The 20,166-nt window shown below is 39.1% G+C and overlaps 1 protein-coding gene across 1 annotated transcript; it reads left to right on the forward strand.

The window, feature by feature from the left end:
- Positions 1–1,349: 1,349 nt before the first annotated feature.
- Positions 1,350–17,039, forward strand: LOC106924232 (voltage-dependent calcium channel gamma-4 subunit). Its single transcript, XM_014997815.2, has 4 exons — positions 1,350–3,015; positions 10,931–11,014; positions 14,053–14,193; positions 14,477–17,039. The coding sequence occupies exons 1-4, from the start codon at positions 2,793–2,795 to the stop codon at positions 15,028–15,030; spliced, it is 1,002 nt and encodes a 333-aa protein (XP_014853301.2). The 5' UTR covers positions 1,350–2,792; the 3' UTR covers positions 15,031–17,039.
- Positions 17,040–20,166: the final 3,127 nt, after the last annotated feature.

Raw genomic sequence — 20,166 nt, forward strand, 5'->3', positions numbered from 1 at the left:
ATTTGCAAGTTAAAAAAAAAAGAGGTCACAGAAAACATTGGTGTTTGACATAAAGCCAAAAGAGGAAAACAGCATCAGAAAGACGGAAGCTGGCGAGAGGGAAGACATCAATTAGTCGAATAAAATCGCAAAACGGCACCAGTGATTTCTCAAGCTAAGCATGATGGGAAAAAAAGACAGAGAGAGACAGACAGGAATAAACCAAACAGAATCTCTGAACTAAAACTGACAATCATAATTAAATTCATTATCTGTGGTGCCCCAGTAGCCCCTTCCTCATTACCGCATCCGCCTTGGTCAAGACGGCTTTCAAAAGCTCATGTTGATTCACAACGGCTCTTTCATGTGTTTCTTACATGTGCGAAAGCAGCCCAAGGACAATATGCTCGGAAAGCAAAAACAGGCTAAGATGAAGAGGATCCGTCAGGTGGAAGGAGGGCTGCGCCCCCAGCAGGACAGGAAACACTGAACACGACCCACGGCTCTGGCCTTAGATAACTCAGATTCATGTTGCTTTTAATTGGCAACATGAGTTGCTGTTTGTGGCAGCGAGCTTCTGTGCAGTTCGGCGATTGGCTTCGGGATTTCTTTGATTTGTGGTGTTTCTCTGGAAAACTTTATTGGACTTCTCTTCAGGATATCGGTCGTTTCGGGGGTTTTGAGGGTTTTAGGTTCGTGGTTTTGATCATTTGCTCAAGCTTGTGTTTTTTAAAGAAAGCAGTCGGAATAATATGAGCTTTGTAGGCTCATATTTGCTGTCATAAAAATCACACACATTTCTTTGTACCTGCACACTGTCATCGCCCCATATTCAGCCAGTCCACTGCATTCATTAACCCCACAATCAATAAATAAAGGTAAACAGCTTAGCACACTCTGATTGGCTGAACCCAAAATGTGACTCCATCTACTGCAGTTATCCAACTACAGGTTTTTCTTCCCCTCAACTTTCCATTAATACATAAGTATGTAGTCAGTGACCTCATAGTCAATCACCTGATGTACGCAGATGATTTGGTAATCAGAGTTTGGGTAGTAACTATAGTTACATATTCTCAGTTACATTTACCTTTTTGAAAAAAATGTACTTTTAGGAGTATTTTTTTATAACGCTCCACGTTTTCCTTTTACTTGAGTATAATTTTTTGGATACTCTACAAACAGTGCTGGTCTTCAGAAACTGTTAAGGATATGCTCCAAATATGATTATGACTTTGACTTCAAGTATAATCCCAAGAAGAGCGAGACGTAAAGCACAGAAGTGTCTGATGACCCCTGACTGTCTGATGCTGTTCTCGACATATTTGGGACATTAAATAGTCGGGTACCATATGACGTAAGCACAAGCTAACATGTTAATATGAAAAATTTTGGAGCTTCAAAAGTAGCTCCTTTTTAAAGCCTTTATTGCTCCTCTGTAAATCTGTGGCGGAGGCACAGAAGAAGCAGCACGTAGAAACTTTACGTGGCGCACAATGGCGGTGTGGCTACAACTCGACGCTGGGAGCCACCTGTCTGTAAATACCGCCGTGCTCAGGAATCTTCTGTCTATATTATCTGTCATACAATAGCATAAATGCAATGTTAGCAAAACCTGCACTGAGTTCAGTCGTCGTTTATTTGTGGCTCGGTGAAAACGATATTGTGTTTTGTGTTTTGTTTTTTTGTTGTTTTTTTGGAACCTCTTATTTATCTGTATGACTTTCTTTTATATAACGTTGAGCTTTTTAAAGAGACAGAGACCCATTTTCAAGGCGCTAAATCAGGAAGTGACATTTCTTTTAAGTTATATTTGACATACATCATTTTGATAACATTGATTATGCTATAAAATGGCACTATGCGCCTGGGAAACACGTAACACTGCCCCTTTAAAAGAAAAGACTGTACAAAACTATTCTGAAATAAAATGAACATCTTCAGTGCCGCCAGCATTATCTCTTTTTTTTTTAATGAGTTGCACACCACACCTTCAACTTCAAAGTAATTTTGATGCATATTCTTTTCCCGAACAGATGTCTTTTGCTTTTACTTTTTTTCTTCTTCTTTAAACTCGCTGCTTAAAAGTCAAACGCAAACCAGATTTTCCTCTCCTCGTGCACTAATGTAGACATTTTGAAGTAGGGATTAGCGTTCAGCTGATTTAGTTGACTTCAGTGTTTTTCCCTGTACGTTTTTTTTTTCTTAAAATCCTCCTCAAGTCATCACCGTTTGAAGCAGCATCTCGTTTTGCTCTTGGTGGTGTTATGTTTCCTTGTCACTCATTTCCGCTCTCGGTTGACTTAACGCGCTGGAAGGTGTGGCCTGGATGCACCATCCATTGTGCGCTTTAATGCCAAACAGTAAACTGTGAAGAGAAGCGTCTCTGCGGCTGGTTAGTGCACATTTGTGTTTGTTTGTTTTTTTCTTCTTTCTTTCTTTCATTCTTTCTTTCTTCCTTTCCTTTTTTTAAGCTATTAATCTACCGACAAAAAACTTTACAGGCTCGTCAAACGATTTCTATTACTATTATTATTATTTCCACCTGTGGCTTTTCTAATCGTCGCCTTCAGCGGAATAATAATAAAAAGAAGCTGTGCAGATCTCAGCTCCGCGCGTCTCTCGTGCAGAACTCTGATTGAAGTTTAAGGAGGGGGGAAGAAGGAAAAAACAGAAAAAAGGAAGAACTAACCGAGAAAGGATCGACTCTTGGTCTTTGGCAGCAGCCAGCGATTTCTCCACTGTGCATCAATGCGCCTCTCGCTGCGTGCGTAAACCGCTGGTGGAGGAGGATGCTCACAGCATGAGACGCCATGGCATGGTGTGACCGAGGGGTTCAGACTCTGCTGGCCATCGCGGGGGCCTTCGCCGCTTTCAGCCTGATGACCATCGCCATCGGCACCGACTACTGGCTCTACTCTCGGGCGTACATCTGCAACGCCACCAATGTCACCGCCGACGACACCCAGATGCAAAGCAAGAAAGTGAAAGGGGACCTGACGCACTCCGGACTGTGGAGGATCTGCTGTATTGAAGGTAAAAGAAAGACAAAATTATATATATTTATATATATATATATGAAAGAGGGCTAAGGTTTGAAACTCCTACATCTTTCTATCTTTTCTTCCTTTTTCCTTTCTTTCTTTTCTGGCGCACATTGCATCTCATTCTTTGAAGTAAATATCAGAATGGTAGCTAAACGTGAAAAGTTGTCTGCTCAAAATAGAAGAAGAAAACAGGACTAAGAAGATGTTTAAAAGCCTAACTCAATAATTATACTCTGGGGTGGAAATCATCATTTTAGTGATCAGTCATCTTTTTTTTTTAAACCATAAAGAAGCACAGCCCATTTGTTCAGCAGATGTTTGTCGTTTAGTTCTGCATATTGCCTCTGATCCCCGAGGAATTCTGGGCGTCTTGTGTTTGGAGAATAGATCAATATTTTATTTATTTATTTATTTATTTATTTATTTATTTATTTGACGTTTGCACATTCCACTGACCGTCTAATTGGACCGAAGCCAAGTCACTGGAACCCTTTGGCTGATTTTCTGTTGTCCTTTTGTCCTCGGTTCTGAAATTTTCCCTGTGAATTTTGTTTTGTTTTGGGGTTTTTTTAGCCATATTATAAAACCAAATATTTTAAGGCAAGGCACTAGTTTTTAACAACGTATTAGAGAAAAAAAAAAAAAACATAATGAATAAACTAATAGATAAAAAGTGCCAAATCATAAAAAAAAGGAAACAACAAAAATCACTTTAAATAAAAGTAAAATGCAGATTTAAACACATTAAGCAGCCAAGACATGATAAAAATGAGCTGGGAAATGAATTTTTCCTGAATTTTGTCTCCCGTTGATCATTTCTGGTTCTGAGAATGCTGTGGGCCGGTATAACGTGATCAGTGCTGCTGGTGTTGGTCAGGACTCTGGCAGCAGCTTTTGGGGTGAGCTGAAGCTGCCCCACCAATTTATTCTTGTTCTTGTTCTGTTTTTATGCGTAGAACCCAGCAGAGACATCCCTGCAGTAATCAAACCTACCGAGAATAAAAAGAGTTTTTCATTAGGGCAGGTCTGTTCTGTCTGAGCTGTTTCAGCAGGCAACACGCCTTGCAGCCTCACAGTTCTTGTTTCATCACGGCCAGGCGTCTGCCTGCAGAATTACACGAAATAAACCAAGTAGACCATACAGTAGTTGACATTTTACATATTCAATATGGAAAACAATGCATGAATGCCCTATGAGTTTAAATAGAATATGCAATTTTAAAAAAAAATCGTAGTAGCTACGGGGGTGAGGCTTTATATTAATTACACCTTTGTGCTCAAGCCTAAGTAGTTTGTCAGAGAAGATCAATATTACTGCCTTGTTAATAAGATATGAGCTAAATCATTTCCTGAAGCTAATTTTTAGCATGGAGTCTGTAATTAGGGCTGACTGACTGTTCTGCCTCACTCTGACCAAATTGGATTAAACCTGGATTGAATTGGACTGTGAGTGTATTTCACTTGGATTGACTCCAGTTAATCTGTAGAAAAATGTAAATGTGTGACTACGCATAAATCGGGTTTGCATTTGTAAGCCTCTTATTTTGTTGTTGCTCTTGTTCTGTCGACATTTAAACCAGATATCTACAGAATTTATCCTAGACGTCTACGAACCATTTAGACATTGTTCAGACATATTTTGAAAATAAAATGTTGGGGTTTTTTTGCATTAGTGGCCATTTTTCAACAGCAGATGAAGAAGGGCAGAGAGAGAAGGGGCAGATATGCAGCAAACGCTTTGAGGCTGGGAATCGAACCGGAGGCCACTGCGTTGAGGATGATAGCATCTGCATTTGTTGTACCACTGAACAACATGGCGCCCCGTTCATGGTTTTAAAAAAATATTTTTATAAAAAACACTCAGTGAGGAAGTTAGGTGGAAACATAGATACAAAATTAAAGTGGTGTGAGAATTGTGCCCTGAGGAACCCCTTGTGTGAACTTTGCTTTGCTTCATAATCACAAAAATAATAACAGCAAAGCGGTTACCAGATAATCTCACAAGGACTCGGATTCATAATTGTTAAGACGAATGTCTTCGGAAACCATCTGAGAGATTTTTGTTTTGAAACCTCCAGATTACACTTTAAAAAAAAAGGGTTTGATGACGTATTCTTTGTTTTTCAATTTTCACATCAGAGCGCAGCTTAGCGGTTTGCATTTCATCCGTTTAGCGTGTGTCACTCACTGAGAGCTGACAGTGTTGTGGCTGCTGGAGTCGACGCGAAGAGGCAACACTTTCCAAGACGTTTAATCATTCGCTCATGAATACAGTCATTATAGTTAGAGTCAGACTCCAGGCTCAAAGTCTGTACGATTATGAGTCATCCTGGAATTTCATGTGGAAGGAAAAAAAAAAAAAGAAAGAAAGAAGAATTGCAATGCTATTTATGGATTTCATGTAAAGTTAATCAAAAGACACCATCCCTTCTCTCCTTGCACTTTGTAAGAAGCTGCAAGAGACTTGAAATGGATTGCAGAGTGTTCCTAAACATCTCTTCCCAGCCAGCTCTTAAGGCTGAAGAGGGGCGCTGAAAAAGAAAAATCTCTTAGGATGTTTTTTTCAAGCACATTTGATACAAAAACACATCTGTGTGGACAAAACAACTCCAATCAGTGGTTCGGTATGTTAAAGTGGGCAACCGTGTTGCCAACATAAGGAAATTAAAACACTATTTAACTTTCTTCAATCGCCTTTCTGTGGTGTTTCTTTGTTTGTGTCTTAGTGGATTTCCCTGCCTTTAGGCGATTTAAAGTCTAACCAGCTCCATTGGGTAAAATGAGCAGTATAAATTATTGGTTAACCTTAAGGGGATGCTGTCTGACTTTTATTGGAGAAATCATGCAAACACCACCCCTTGTAGAGCGAGCCGGAGGTTTGATGCAGCGAAGCGCTCGAGTAAAATGACTAAAGAAAGATCTCTGACTTAAGGAGGCACTAAGTCTGCCATCACACGGTCAAACCCAGATGATTAGCAGATCTCCATATTCTCCACTGTGGCTGAATCTCGGGTGTCAGAGGTTGTGTGTGTTAGTCTGAACGCATCAGGAAGATGTCAAAGGCGTCCTCTGAGGAGCGGCGATAGAAATGTGATTCTGGCTTGTGTAGAGGTTGGAGGGGGTCGGGTGGGGGAGCTGGAGGTTGCTATGGTGAAGCTATGCTGAGTAATAAAAGATGGGCTCCAATCTCTCAGACAAATGGGCCCCTGGGAGACGCCTCCCCCAGTGAGCTCACTGTGTGAGCAGCACAGCGCTCGGTTCTGCTGCGATACCCCCAATTATTTCCTCATTGGCCTTCTGCGCACATCTCCAGTCCTAACTGCCATCTTCTACTCTACAGACAGAGCAACTTTTGGTTAATACAATGTTATTGTGTTACTAAAGTGACAGTTTTTGTATCCAATAACACCCTGTATGTTAGTAAATCAGGACTGAAATGATTAATCGTGATGAATCGATAACTGAAATAATCGTCTGCTAATTTGGTAATTGATTAATCGTTAACCAGAGCATGCAGACTAAAACAAAGGCTACTGTCTGACAGAACAACACACCTCAGAACAAAACTTCAGCCAAAACTGTAAGAAAATGATATACATTTTGTATTTACAATAATAATAAAAAAGACACGCCAGTAAATATGTTTTAAGTTGAATCGTTTTTAACTAAAATCATAAAATCTCATATTAAGTACCTTTTGATATCTGTTAATCCAAAAATAAATAAATACAGTAAATACAATAAACAAACCATTCCTACCCTGTATTGACTTTAATTTATTTTGATGTTAGCGGTATATTTTCCAGCTGCTGATGCATCCTTTACTACAAATGAACCAACATTCACTAAGGTAATGCTACGTCATTGAATTTAAAGCAATACAATAATTTTTTTATTTAAAAAAAAATGGAACTGAATTGTTTATTTGCATCTTTTAATGTATTTCTAATGTATAAAAAAGGCTTAAATGGTTAAATGAAAAATCAGCCAAATATTTTTTATTCAATTAATCAATTAATAAGTTTCTAAAATAATTGTTAGTTGCAATTATTATAAGCCATTTTTATGAGTCCTAGTACGAAGAAACTGTCCATTTTGTGAAACACGAAGTCTTGGCATGTTAGTGAAGTACATTTAAAATTCTGACATTAAAAACCAACAAACTACACAAAATAATGCTGATCAAACTTTTTATGTTTTAGTTTAAATAACCAGGGAAGTTTTCCTTTCTTTCTTTAGTCTAACCTCTAAGATCCATGAATTCCCAAATGTAGATTTAGTGGCTTTAACATGTAGTTTCACTATGTTGTAATTCACCAGAAGCATGTGGTGAATTACCACCTCAAACACATCGTGGAAAAATCTAAAGAAATCAGCCGAGACATCAGGAAGAGGATTCTGGACCTTCACCAATCTGGTCCATCCCTGGTTATGATTCCCAGATACCAGAAGAAGAACAGATATCATGTTCCTGTGTGTTCAAACAATTATATGCAAACATAAACACCAAACATAAAGATGGCAGGAATACATTTTTTACAGATATCCCAAAAATTTAAAAAGAAATCCGACTGCCACGTTTAGCTGGAGATGTGCAAGTAGGAAATTGATTTACTTAAACCTGTGGATATTTCTGCACTAATGCTACACAAGGCAGACCTAGCACCACCGTGACAGGATATAAGGTGGCTTTTTGTTTATCTTAACTCTCAGAGCCAGCATTTATGCTTAATTATGCTCCAGTTATGATTGATAAAGTTGTGGATTTAGCAAATTGTTGTCTTCTGTGACCAAGCTAACTACCATTAGAAAAACAGGCAATTTATATCTTTAAATATCTGGAGTGAAACTAGACTTTGATATCAGATGTTGCACATTGCATCGTCTGACATTCATTTAGTTAGACACAAACTAACCGAGGTCCCAGTAAACACTTTATCACTGCAGATATTAAGACCTTTTGGAAATAAATTGAATTCATGAGCAGGACAGAAAATTTTTGTTAATATATATAAATATTTTTTTACCAGTTCTCACTTGGAAAAATCCAGTGAAAGTTGCAATTTCACCTTGAGAAATCAACTTCCTGAATCTCAACACTCAATCCTCACACTTAAAAATGTCTGAAGCTGTGGTAATGTGCTGCTTGTTTACACTGCTGCTGGTTTTTAATCTCACTGTATGAGTCACACACATAACATTGTAAAGCTGTGTTTATACAGCAACGTCGCTGCTTTTCAAACTGGGAACTGGAAGATGGCTGAGATGAACGTGACGCTGATTCTAACCACGGAAACCCTGATGATTTAAAAATGCCACTTGGGTTTTCTTTGTTTTCTCAGATGTAAACTCAGAAACCCCAACTTAGAAGTTTTAAAGGGACGAGCTATAAATTCAGAACGTACTCAGCCAGCATGTTAATAAAACATTGATTGAGCTTCGGCGCTAATTGAAGGTGCGTGTTTGAGGCGTACATTTTAAAAAGGAAGCTGGAGGAAATTTAGAGAGGAAAGCAATCTGAAACATGTCAGGGAAGTGTTTGAGCCCCGATGGTGAAGAGAGAGAGAGAAAGGGAGAGAGCTGTGAAAAAGACAAGATGACTGTTGAAAGAAACTGAAAGACAGAGCTTGAGATAGGGGAGCAAACAGTCTGAGCCCGTTTCATCACTTAATCCCCGAATTTCTTTAATTTTCTTTCTCTGCTGTCTCAGACGTCAGCCACGAAAATGCTAACTTCACCGAGGAGAATCACATGCAAACCATAAGCAGCAGAGGGACTAAATAACACAACTTAACGCTACATTACTCAACTAGTCAGGTCATTACATGTCTGTCAGTATTTGGGCGATTGCATTGTTTTATCACGTACCAAAACGTGTCAGCAGCCGAAGCCGCCAGTGAGACGGCAAAACGCGACGCAGTCGCAGCATACAGAAAGGTAATCAGGCAGAAATTAAACAGTCAAGTGAAAGCAGCTAATCAGCCGGTGCTCTCGCTGATTTCGAGTTTTTAACACCAACTGAGCTCATAAGTCGTTCCATAACGATAAATTAAAAAAGGCAGAGCCACACAGAGTCTGCTGAAAACAAGAGAGAAGCTGTTTTCCACAAAAAAATAGGTTAATAGTGGAGGACTAAGCAACTATTTTGTCAAGATATGTTGTCCATTACACTCCTAAATGAACCTAACGGGTAGTTTCTTCTATTAGGTCGTGTTTTTGATGAAGAAGCCCTCAGCAGGATTTCTCTCCAATATTGATCTGCCTCATTTAAGATCAGCCATTTTCTGAACCTGAGTCACATATTACAGTTAAAGCTAACAAAGAGAATACACCTGGTGTGCTTAAGAATCTCTGTACCTTTTGATTTTAAACTAAAGTGGGTCACCTAGTGTTTGTTTCAACCGTGAACCGTGAAGGGAAATCCCAGATTTGTTAGATTCACAGCCTAAAATGTAGTTTAACATAAAGTGCACGCATAAATAAGCTATGAGTTTCAAAATCTACTTGATCAACTCCAAATACTGGAAGCTGAACACAGTGTTTGGAGTATATTGGCCACGTTTATCATTAGCTGTGTTTCCATCACCAAATGCTCGTAAAACCTTTTTGATATTCCGCAAATGTCGGAAAAACACAATTTCGCAATAGTTGTGTTTCCGTTAGGTAAGAAACACAATTAAACTCCCACGTGAATAAGCTTCTTCACTCAACACGCCATTAAAAACATGCCACCCAATCATCCTCCCACCAGCTCTTCGTCTTTTCCAGGAGTAGCAACATCCAGTTGTCGATAACGCGACTCATGCGATGAGAAGAAATAAGTGTTTCCGTTGCAGTTTTTACTCATTTCGATGCAGTCTGAAAAATCGCCTCATCCTAGAACAATTTCTGAAATTAGTGTGTTTCCATTCAGCAAATTTGTTTTCCTAATTCCAGTTTGCGCAATTTTATGTTCAATGGAAACACAGGTCCAAGTAGTCACTATAGTTGTAGAGATAAATGGTCATAAAACGGCTAAAATCTGATAACTTTGTATGAAACTGGACCAGGAGTTGGTTTTGAGCCTGAATTACCCGAAGTGACCTCCGGTTGTGAAATGTTATTGATAAGAGTAAAATAAACACCTTTCCTTACAGTAGATCATTACTCCACTGGAAAGGTGTTTCGGCTTATTACCAAAAGGAAAATAAATAAATTGTGTTGGTGCATGTTGTAGTTGTCTGAAGGTTTTCCTAATTGCACATATTTTTACATCTGATCAAATTGCACAACTGTTTTGGAATTTGAAGATTCGTGAAGAGTAAAAATCCTTTGCCATTTCTTTCTAAACTAAAGCTGAACAGCTAATTTATTGTCCTGAAACTCCTGAACTGAAGGAGTTTCATTGTGGTGTTTCGTCACCACAGTGATGAAACTTTGAAATGGTAAGTAGAGCTATCCGACAGCTAATGCGCTGTTGTTTTCTTCCAGAGTGTGATTTGCATTCCAGCCTGTCTGGTCCTCTTCTTGCCATATTTCAGGCTTTGGTACATGTTAATGATCCCCTACGTGTGAAACTTGTGCCTCCGGGGCTTCGGTTTATTGTTGTAAGAGTCATTCATGCTGGCAGCTAACCGTAAAATAAAGACTCGCATGTCAGAATGGCAGAAACACTGGAGTCAGAGTCTTAATTCAAAGTCTAACCGTTTAATATTTATAATCAGCCAATGTTTTATTCTCTTAAAAGTATGAAGAAATGTTTCTCAGGGAAGAGACTGGATCTTTGAGTAGAAGGTGCTTTGGGAGAGCAGAAATTTAAAGTGCTTTCAATCCTGTTGTAGGGTTTCCAACGTGGCTGGAAGAATATATCGGTGTCCACCGGTTCCTGCTTTCCAGTCTTACCTTTGCTTTTGGCTTCTTCGCAGGTATCAACAAGGGAAGCTGCTTCTGGATCAATCACTTCCCAGAGGATAACGACTACGATACAGACAGCTCAGAGTACATCTTACGTAAGTCAGTGCAACCGCTTCATCTTCAAACACTCCAGCTTTTAATCCACCGTCTTTATTTTTTTGCCCCTCTGTGATGATGGAGTTATCACAAGAGTGCTTAATGTGTCATGACATCTCCTTCCCCCCAATAAAAGCCCGATGTCATGACGGTAAGCAGCTCTGCTAGAAAATGAAGCGTTGTGTGATGAGCAACGTGGATTGTGTAAAACAAAGCTGACTTATATGCGTATGAATGCCAAAGTCTCATATCATGAAAAAAGATGGGTTTAGTTTCAGACGTTCCTGAATAGGGCATCCCATCAAGTTATTTAGTTCTTTATTAGGACAGGTTTACAGATTGACGTGTGGTCTTATGGTGCGTTCACACCAAACGCGTTTTGAGCATCAGGTGCATCTGGTTTATGTTCACAATCTGTGTGGAGCGTCGGACGCTTGTGAACGCACCATCAGGGTTAGTTTAATTCACATTAAACTATCAAAGTAAACTTTGGGTTTCTCTTTAAGCAAAATATATGATAAAATTTAGATTTCTACCTCAGGAATAAAACAAACAAACTAGGATTTGTGTCATCCAGAGGATCCAAAATATTGACAATATTCCAAGTCTGTATCAGTATCAAATCGATATCGGCCTGGTAAGAAAGATACTTTAATTCCAGATTCCCTCTTGAAATTTTAATGTATTTTTGGAATGTTTTTTTGTTGTTGTTTTGATTGCCTCTCAAATGATTTTTTGCACTTTATTTTAGGAAATAATGAACACATATTTATTTTGTTTTTCTATTGTTTCTGTTTATTATGTTAATTTGCTATTCAAATATTTTGTAGACAACTTTTAACTTTGTTCAAATTCTGTCCCAGGTTTTAAGGAAATAATTGATAGGAAAATCCACAAAAACACCCGAAGGCTAGAATTGTAATGATATATCAAACCTAAATAATAAAACGTATCAGTATTGGTATTGATATCAGTAATACTGACCCTGTTTTTATTTGGTATCCCAAAAGAATAATTATCTCGGTTTTAGTTTAGCCCTAAACTTTCCATTTCTTAGTTGTTTTTCCTTTTGTTTCCTTGCTGGTGTGTTTTGGGTCATTGACACGTTGCAGGTTCTGGTCCCACTCCGGCTTAAACTGGTTTTGTTTTGCTTGGGATTCTTTACACAGATGGCCTCATTTTTGTCCACCACCCTCTTATGCATGATAGAATCCATGGTGGAAAGCTCTTACCCCTAATATCCAACCAGACATTTTCTGGAAAAAACCATATATCCTCTGTTCAGTCTAGCTAATTCAATTCAAGACTCGCCTCCATAAAGAACATTATTCCAGAAGTCCTGGTCTTTCTTGGCAAATTTGATCCCATTTCTTCTAGAGCAGTGCGTTGCTTTTAACACACACATGGAGCTGCATCATAGTAGAGAGCAAAGTGGAAGGAGTGGCGCACACATTGGAATAATTGACAGCGCTAAGACCCGCCTCCTCGCTCTGATTGGTTGTTCCTAATTAGCACTGAAAGCACTGGGAGAAGGCATATCAGCTCTTTTTTTTTTCCTGCACAGATTATCTGTCTCGTATCAAACTGTCATGATTTCTTAACAGTTTCAACAATTTTCATAAAAGTCACATACTGCAGCTTTAAATCCCTTACCCGACTCATAAGCTGCTACAGTTTTCTTTCTTAAGGCCTCAGATGGTTTAAAGAGAACACCAAATTTAAATAATCTCAGATATTACTTTGCACTATTACTACATTTTTAGGTGAAGTAAAAGAGACTTACTGAAAACAATGTGGAAGTTACTGTAGTCTGTAGGGCAGAGTGCGTCTCAGAGTGTCAGTCATCAGCGTGTGAATGCGTGCATGAATGGCTGAATGTAGTGTGAAGCGCTCTGGGGTCCTATGGACTTGATGAAGTGTTACACAAGCACAGACCATTTACCATTTAGCATTCAGTGCTGCATGAATCAGCCGGTCAGCATGGGGTAGCCTCCCCCACATTTCCCACATCCTGTCTGGCAGCAGTTCACCACCTTCAAGCCACAAAGCCATGGCAAGCAAAGCAAAAATTTATATCATGTGCTAGGAACAAAACCGCCACGATTTATTTTGTGGTCAGTTTGATAGGTGTGGTATCAGCTAACATGGAGTAAATCATTGTACAATGCCAGGTTTTAATTTTTACACCATTAATATAACGTTTGTCCATCAGAAAACAACACTAATGTGTTGAAACACCTTTTGATTTTAATTCAAAGTGTATTTGACACTCAAAGTCCAGTTGTCACAGCAGGATTGGCCTCATTTCAGAGAACAACCCATTGTCTTACAAGAAGACAATACCTTAAGCTAAAGGTTGCAGGCAGGTTAGCTACAGTCACAAGAAAAAACTGAATGTTTTTCACAATATGAATGAAAAATACACCATGGAAACTTATTCTGGAGGATGTCAAGAAGCTGTCAGTATACAGAAAGAGCTGCAGGGTTTTCTGCCAAACTTGTGTTCTTCTTGTAACACCACTGTCCTGCGTTGCTCATGTGTCCAGACTAAGGCCTGGTTACAATCTCCCAAAGTCTTGTGGAAGAAGATATTCTGGTCTGATGAAACAAAACGTTTAACTTCTGGGGAACCAGGACTTTTGACTTCTTGATCCGGCGTCACTTTTTTGAAATGGAACTGGATTTGTTCTCAGGATGGATGAAATAAAGTTCCAATGAAGTTCCAAATACTGATGATTTTAATGATGACACTCATCAAAATATGTTTCTTACTGGTTTTTATCAATTGTTTACTGTATGGCGTCTTTAATAACTTTGTTTTTTTGTGTGTTTTTGGGACATAAAGCACATGTGCTGTACAAATAAACCTGATTGATTAAATCGAATGTGATTGTTTCCAAAGCGCCTGTTTATGTTTCATAAACTGTGAAAAGATTGTGGTTTCACACTTCTACCATCCACTGTGTGTGCCCTCATTAAGCACACCTACACCGGCCATTCATATTACACATTGCTTTACTCTGTCATTTTTGTACAGGTATAGTCCGCGCATCGAGCCTCTTTCCGATTCTCAGCACCGTCCTCCTGATGCTGGGTGGCCTGTGTGTCGGAGTTGGCCGTTTATACACCAGGAAGAACAACATCTTGCTCAGCGCAGGCATCCTGTTTGTGGCTGCAGGTAGGACAAGTCTGACAGCCAGCATCACATACACAAACCTGGATGATGCTAAATGTATTCCACCCAAATACACTCTGAACAAAAAATAGACTTTTTTTTTGTGTGTGTGTGTGATTCTTGTAAATATCACAGAGAACACGGAAAGGGCCGGTCTTCTTTACACACACATGCTGTTGTCACAACAGAAAGCAAGAGAATTTACACACCGTGTCATAATCTGAAGGCAGAGTTTCTCTTTTTAGCTTTTACCAACGACCATCTGCGTTCCTGTGCCTCTCCACAGGCCTCAGCAACATCATCGGCATCATTGTTTACATCTCCAGCAATGCCGGGGACCCCAGCGACAAAAAAGACGAGGACAAGAAGAACCAGTACAACTACGGCTGGTCCTTTTACTTCGGCGCCCTCTCCTTCATCGTGGCGGAGTCGGTGGGCGTACTCGCCGTCAACATCTACATCGAGAAAAACAAGGAGACGCGATTCCGGGGCAAGCGGGACTTCATCAAAGCCACCTCGTCCTCTTCGCCATACTCCCGCATACCGAGCTACCGCTACAGACGGAGGCGTTCGCGCTCCAGTTCCAGATCGACCGACCCGTCCCGCGAAGCTTCCCCCGTGGGAATGAAGATGGGCGGCGGGTCTGGAGGCGTGGGGCTGGGGATGGGTCTGCCCATGGGGGATATATCCATGTACACGCTGAGCAGGGACCATCTGAAGGGCGGAAGTGGGCCCGCGGGGCCGTACAGTCCCGAGAGGAATACCGGGTTTTTACAAGTGCACAACTGTTTCCAGAAGGATGTGAAAAACGGGGCAAACCGGAGGACGACCCCCGTATGAGGCCTGGATCTGGTTCCTGGGTTGAACGGTGCGCTTTATTAAATGTTGTGATGAGAAACAGCAGTTTGTCACGCGACACGTCACAAGCGATTTTATTATATGCCGAGGTGAAAGAAGTGGGACAGTTTACATTCCAAGAATAGAACTAAGTTTACAAAACTACATTTTGTTTCTGAGCTTTTCTGATATCATATTTAAAGGGGCAGTATTATGCGTTTTCCAGGCCTAAAAACATGAAACATGACTTTAAAGAAATGTTACTTTGTAATTTAACACCTTGAAATTAGGCGTCTGTCTCTTTAAAAACATCAGATTTTTCTGAAACTCCGCCTTCAGGGAGTCATTACAATGTCGCTCCGCTTTTAACCCTTTAATAAAGTTTTTACCACCATTTCACTGAGAAGTAGCTGCTATAATGAACTCAGCTAATTGCTGCCAGCTAGTCTGAAGGTGCAAAGTGGGGGAGCTGCAGTCGTGGGGCAGGTCTGCTCTGTGAGGTAGATGCTCAGAAATCGCAGCTCCAAGGAGCTTCTCAAAGGCGGACCATGGTCTACCCAGGTGTTTGAACAGCTGAACGGCTGCCACAGCATTCCTGGTATGTTTATGATGAGGGAATGACATTATAACATGATAAAAAGCTAAAAAAAAAAAAAAAAAAGTGGATTTTACATAACACCGCCCCTTTAAATAGTGGCTGCAGGTCGATGTAGCATCGAAATATTTTAATGTTCTCTGAAGGCGCCTGATCCATGGGGACAAAGAGCAACTTTTACAGACTTAATTCTGATTCTGATTTCAGTTCAAAGCATCGAAATATTTTTTTGTTTTTCTTGTGAAATACTATTTTGAAAATTAACCGCTTTCACTGTTTTGATGTAATATTGTTTTTGTCTCCAGTATTTGGTTTGCTCATATTATGCGACAGCTATGAAAGACGTCTTACGCTGAAGTTTATGACTAAAACACAGACGGTGCTAACTTATTTTCTTAGCTCTACGATTTAAACGCTTTCACCGTATCTCATTAATCTTTTATGGCGCTTGAGCAGAAGTCACGTGATCGATGTGTGCGTTGTAAGTGTGTGGGAATATATGCTTGTGTGTTTAGTGGCTCCGAACGCAGCATAACTAAATGAAACTATGAATTTGTGTAAATAAATGTGAATGAAAATGCTCGCAGTAATGACGTACATTCCAACATGCTGCGCAGGTTTCTGGTGTAAATGTTATTTACGAAGGCCTGCCTGTGTAATTTGCTCTCAATGTGCTCAGGGACGACGCATGGAACAAACGAGTTCCTTACTTAAGCCAGACAGACTGTTACAATTGGTTTGTAAATAAATAAATAAGGTCATACTTTTAGGGATGTTAACAAATGAGATATTTTTGGCGTTTTTTTCCAGAGTGTTTAGAAGAAACCAGTGTCTTACGTGCAGTGGATTGTGGAGATTTAAGCTAATAATGGCTATTTAGAGCAGGATCTATTCAAGAGCAAATCTCTCACCCAAAGATATTTCCTGGCTATTTTAGAGAATGTGATAATTATTATTTATATTGTAAAGACGGTTTTCCAACGAGACAAATTCAGTTGTTTCCATGTGTGGCTCTGAAGCTCCACACAACTCGGTATACTATTGGTGATTTATTCATCGGGTCTTTATTTTGTTACCTAATACAGACAGCTGGGAAACAAAAGCAACATGATATTTTCTAGGCAGATTATGGAAGATTTTTTATAAATTTTATTTTTATAAAAAAAATAATGCAAAGGGAGATCTCCAGGCACATCCAGCTCATCAGTCGCGGGATACATTTGGCAGTCGCCATGCGCATGAATGAATCTGTGTTTTTGCTAAGAAGATAGTGCCAAATTATCTAACCATCCTATTTAAATTAAGAATGTGCAAATACAGCAAATTTACACAGAAAAATCTGCATTGTCAGTTTTCTGGTTTAGAAAATTTGGATGCTTATTAATTTCGATTTGAAACTGTCTAGTGCATGGTGGTGAAAACTGAAATATCAGAGTGAACCTTCATATAGCAGTACTTTTTTCCTAATTCAAATTTTTGAATTATTAGGCTAACATTAGGCACTGTCAACATTGGAACTGTTTTTTGTTTTTTTTTTCTAAATGGGTTGTAGTTTCAAAAACATCCATTTCCAGAAACGTTTGCATCAACACAGAATCACAGAGGACAGCCCAAGTTGCTATTCTTACTCCCCCAGACCTGTAGGTGGCGCCAACCATGTAGTCTGGGACATGTTCATAGAACCTTCATATGAGGTTAGAGCTAAACACAAGAAGAACGCAAGAATGGCGAACAACAAAACACAAGTATTAATGAACAGATGCAGCACAGACAAACATTTAACCCACCGTTGTTGTTGTTGGTATGTACGACATGCATGGCTTGTTTAGTGTTCGAGGTTATAGGCTCAGAAGAGTTTTCACAAAAGGGGCGTTTTCGTTTTCCACATGAATGTGGGAGGGCAAAATTTTCCCACTCTGTAGCCCTGTAAAAAAAAAACATATATAATCCCTTAATACTGTTGAAAACTTTCCAGCTTGGAAAACAAAGTTCCTTTGTTCATCAGACCTTAGAATGATGTTTTTAGCATTCTTGTGCCAATGCTAACTGGTAATTAAAAAGCACAGGCACGTGTTAATATATGGAGTTGATTTATTTATTCAGTCCTAAGGTTTTGATTACTAAAAACATAAAACAAAATTGAAAAATAATTTAACTACCTCTTTATTTTGTCTGTTTTGTTAAATCTTATATGCAGTGAATAAAACATTCTTAGGAATTACATATTATACCAACAATTTTAGCAATGAGTTACCACTTACCTCACAATAGTTCATTTCAATTTAGTTTGGGTAGCATTTGTAATGAGTTTGCTATCTTAATTTTTTATTTTTTTTAACAAATTTGCTCATTTGTAGACAACAGAGTATTAATTTGACTTGACTGAATTCAGTCAAACAGTGAGCTCAAAATTAGAAAAACCACCAAAAAATAAAAAATAAATTAATTTGCTTTGCTGAAACACATTTCTGCAAATATCCATTACTTTTAGTGGGAGCTGTCTGGAGATTTTCTTCAGACATCATCTTAAAATCACTGGAGATGAACCATTTTACACCCTAAGCAACAACATCAAATGTCTATGAATTCACTCTGTGTGTCACATAATTAGCACCAGGAAAGATGAAAATTACACACAGTGTTAAACTGGACATTTGACCATATGAACTTGTTGAAAGTGCTTGGGTATCTTCAAGATTTCTGATACAATGTGTTCTTCTTTAGATCCTGTTCCAAATAGCCATTATCCTGAATCCCAAATGAGAATTACATGCCAGGATAACATTGATGCGCCACACAACGGCACTTTACGGAAACAATCCATCCCTTTAGCCTGGTTATTTTCTGCAGCCACTGCCTTTTGTGTAAAGAGAGGTTTTGTACGGTAGCAGTTTTCTATGATGTCGCAGTGAGTTGATCGATGTTCACGGTGTCAATTTTGAAGAAGTTGAGCAAATGAACCATCAATAAATTTTGTTGTGTCAGGATGGAGTGATGTGACTTTCTTGTGCAACAGTTGCATGATAAATAGCAACGGATTTTAACTTGGTGACAAATCACAGAATAAACTGTAGAAAATCTGAAAATATCATAGACATCATCTCTTCCCGTTTGGCCATTTCCAGCTTTGTTAACTGAGAGGAAATACTTTTCTGCTTACAAGTTGGAAATCAGTGTGCTGGAAGCATTTTTCTTGTTAGTCATCTTTAGATTAATAAATAATTACTCTCTTATTTTGAGATGGAGCTTAATTTACTGAAATAATTGCTTAATTTAAATAATTATCTCCACCTTTAATTGGCCAGCTGTCAGGTAAACCATTCAAGCAGGTCTTTGTTGAAAAAAATAAGAACTAAATGGGACATTAATCACCTATTATTGTACTTTATCACAACAGAGAATCTGATTCAGTGAGTTAATATTTTATTTTCATGTTCCCATGGTGATTTAGTTCATCTAAGTACCCAATATTCAACATAAGAAGTTAAAGACGAGGTGATTATTCAGAATAAGCTTACGAATTATTTCCTGACTAAATAAAATTGAGAATTATTTGTGAATGTATTATGAAGAATAATTTAAACTATATACTCTTGTCCTCTTTTTTGTTGCTCTTGTAGTTTCCACTTTATTTATATTTGGATTGTTTTATCTTTCTTTTTGGGGGATTTTGCTGACTCCATCTAAACAGCGATTTGGAACAACAACGATTGTTAAAAATCTAAGGATGTGTATTTCTAAATTGATGCAAACTTCATCCAAAGTGACACAGTAAAAGAATCTTGCAAGCTTTGATTGACCCAGTAGTATCTGGTTAACATTGCAGTGCTGATGTGGTTGTTAGGTTCTGGCAGACAGCACAGGAAATCAAGATCAGCCAACTTAATGCTTGATTGAGCCAACAGGCTCCCAAGAGCTCATCCGGAATTTGAATAGCACGGCTACAAAAAAGTTGCTGTGTGTCGTATTGCTGGATCAGATTTTCTGGTTTGAAGCGTGGCTCATGCTCGACTGGTTTCCACGTCTGTTTAATGGTCTGTGTGCTGCTTAGAGATATTTGTCAGAAGTTGTAATCGGTTAAATTCGGCAGCCAGTCGGTGCGTCTGTAGCTCAGTGACTTCCATGTGTGTTTTAAAGGATGAATACTCAGCTCTGCCAGCCATACTTGTCATTCCGGTTACTGATGTTTGCAAGGATGTTTGCCTGGAATTAGAACAGACATATTTAAAGTCAGCATGAGACTTATATCTATGTTATGCAAACTGGTTTGATGTCCACGTTTTCCATTCCAGTCATGAATATGAGCAATATCCCCCCTCTCCCCTCCACCGTTTTGTCTCTGCCCATCACCGGATGTGTGAGGTCCTGTGGATGTGAATGCTGTGAATCCTGACTGATATTTTCATCCACGGGAAAGCCGGCCCACCTCCTGTTGCGTATCGGTGAAACATCTCCTCCGGTAATTGAAGGGGAAATGGCAGAGTCACCTCTCTACGCAGTCATACCCAACATGCTTGTTAGCACTCACAACTCACCGCTGGTCT

Source organism: Poecilia mexicana, unplaced genomic scaffold (genome assembly GCF_051168715.1).
Source record: "Poecilia mexicana isolate PSO_F unplaced genomic scaffold, ASM5116871v1 scaffold_2, whole genome shotgun sequence".
Lineage (NCBI taxonomy): Eukaryota > Metazoa > Chordata > Actinopteri > Cyprinodontiformes > Poeciliidae > Poecilia > Poecilia mexicana.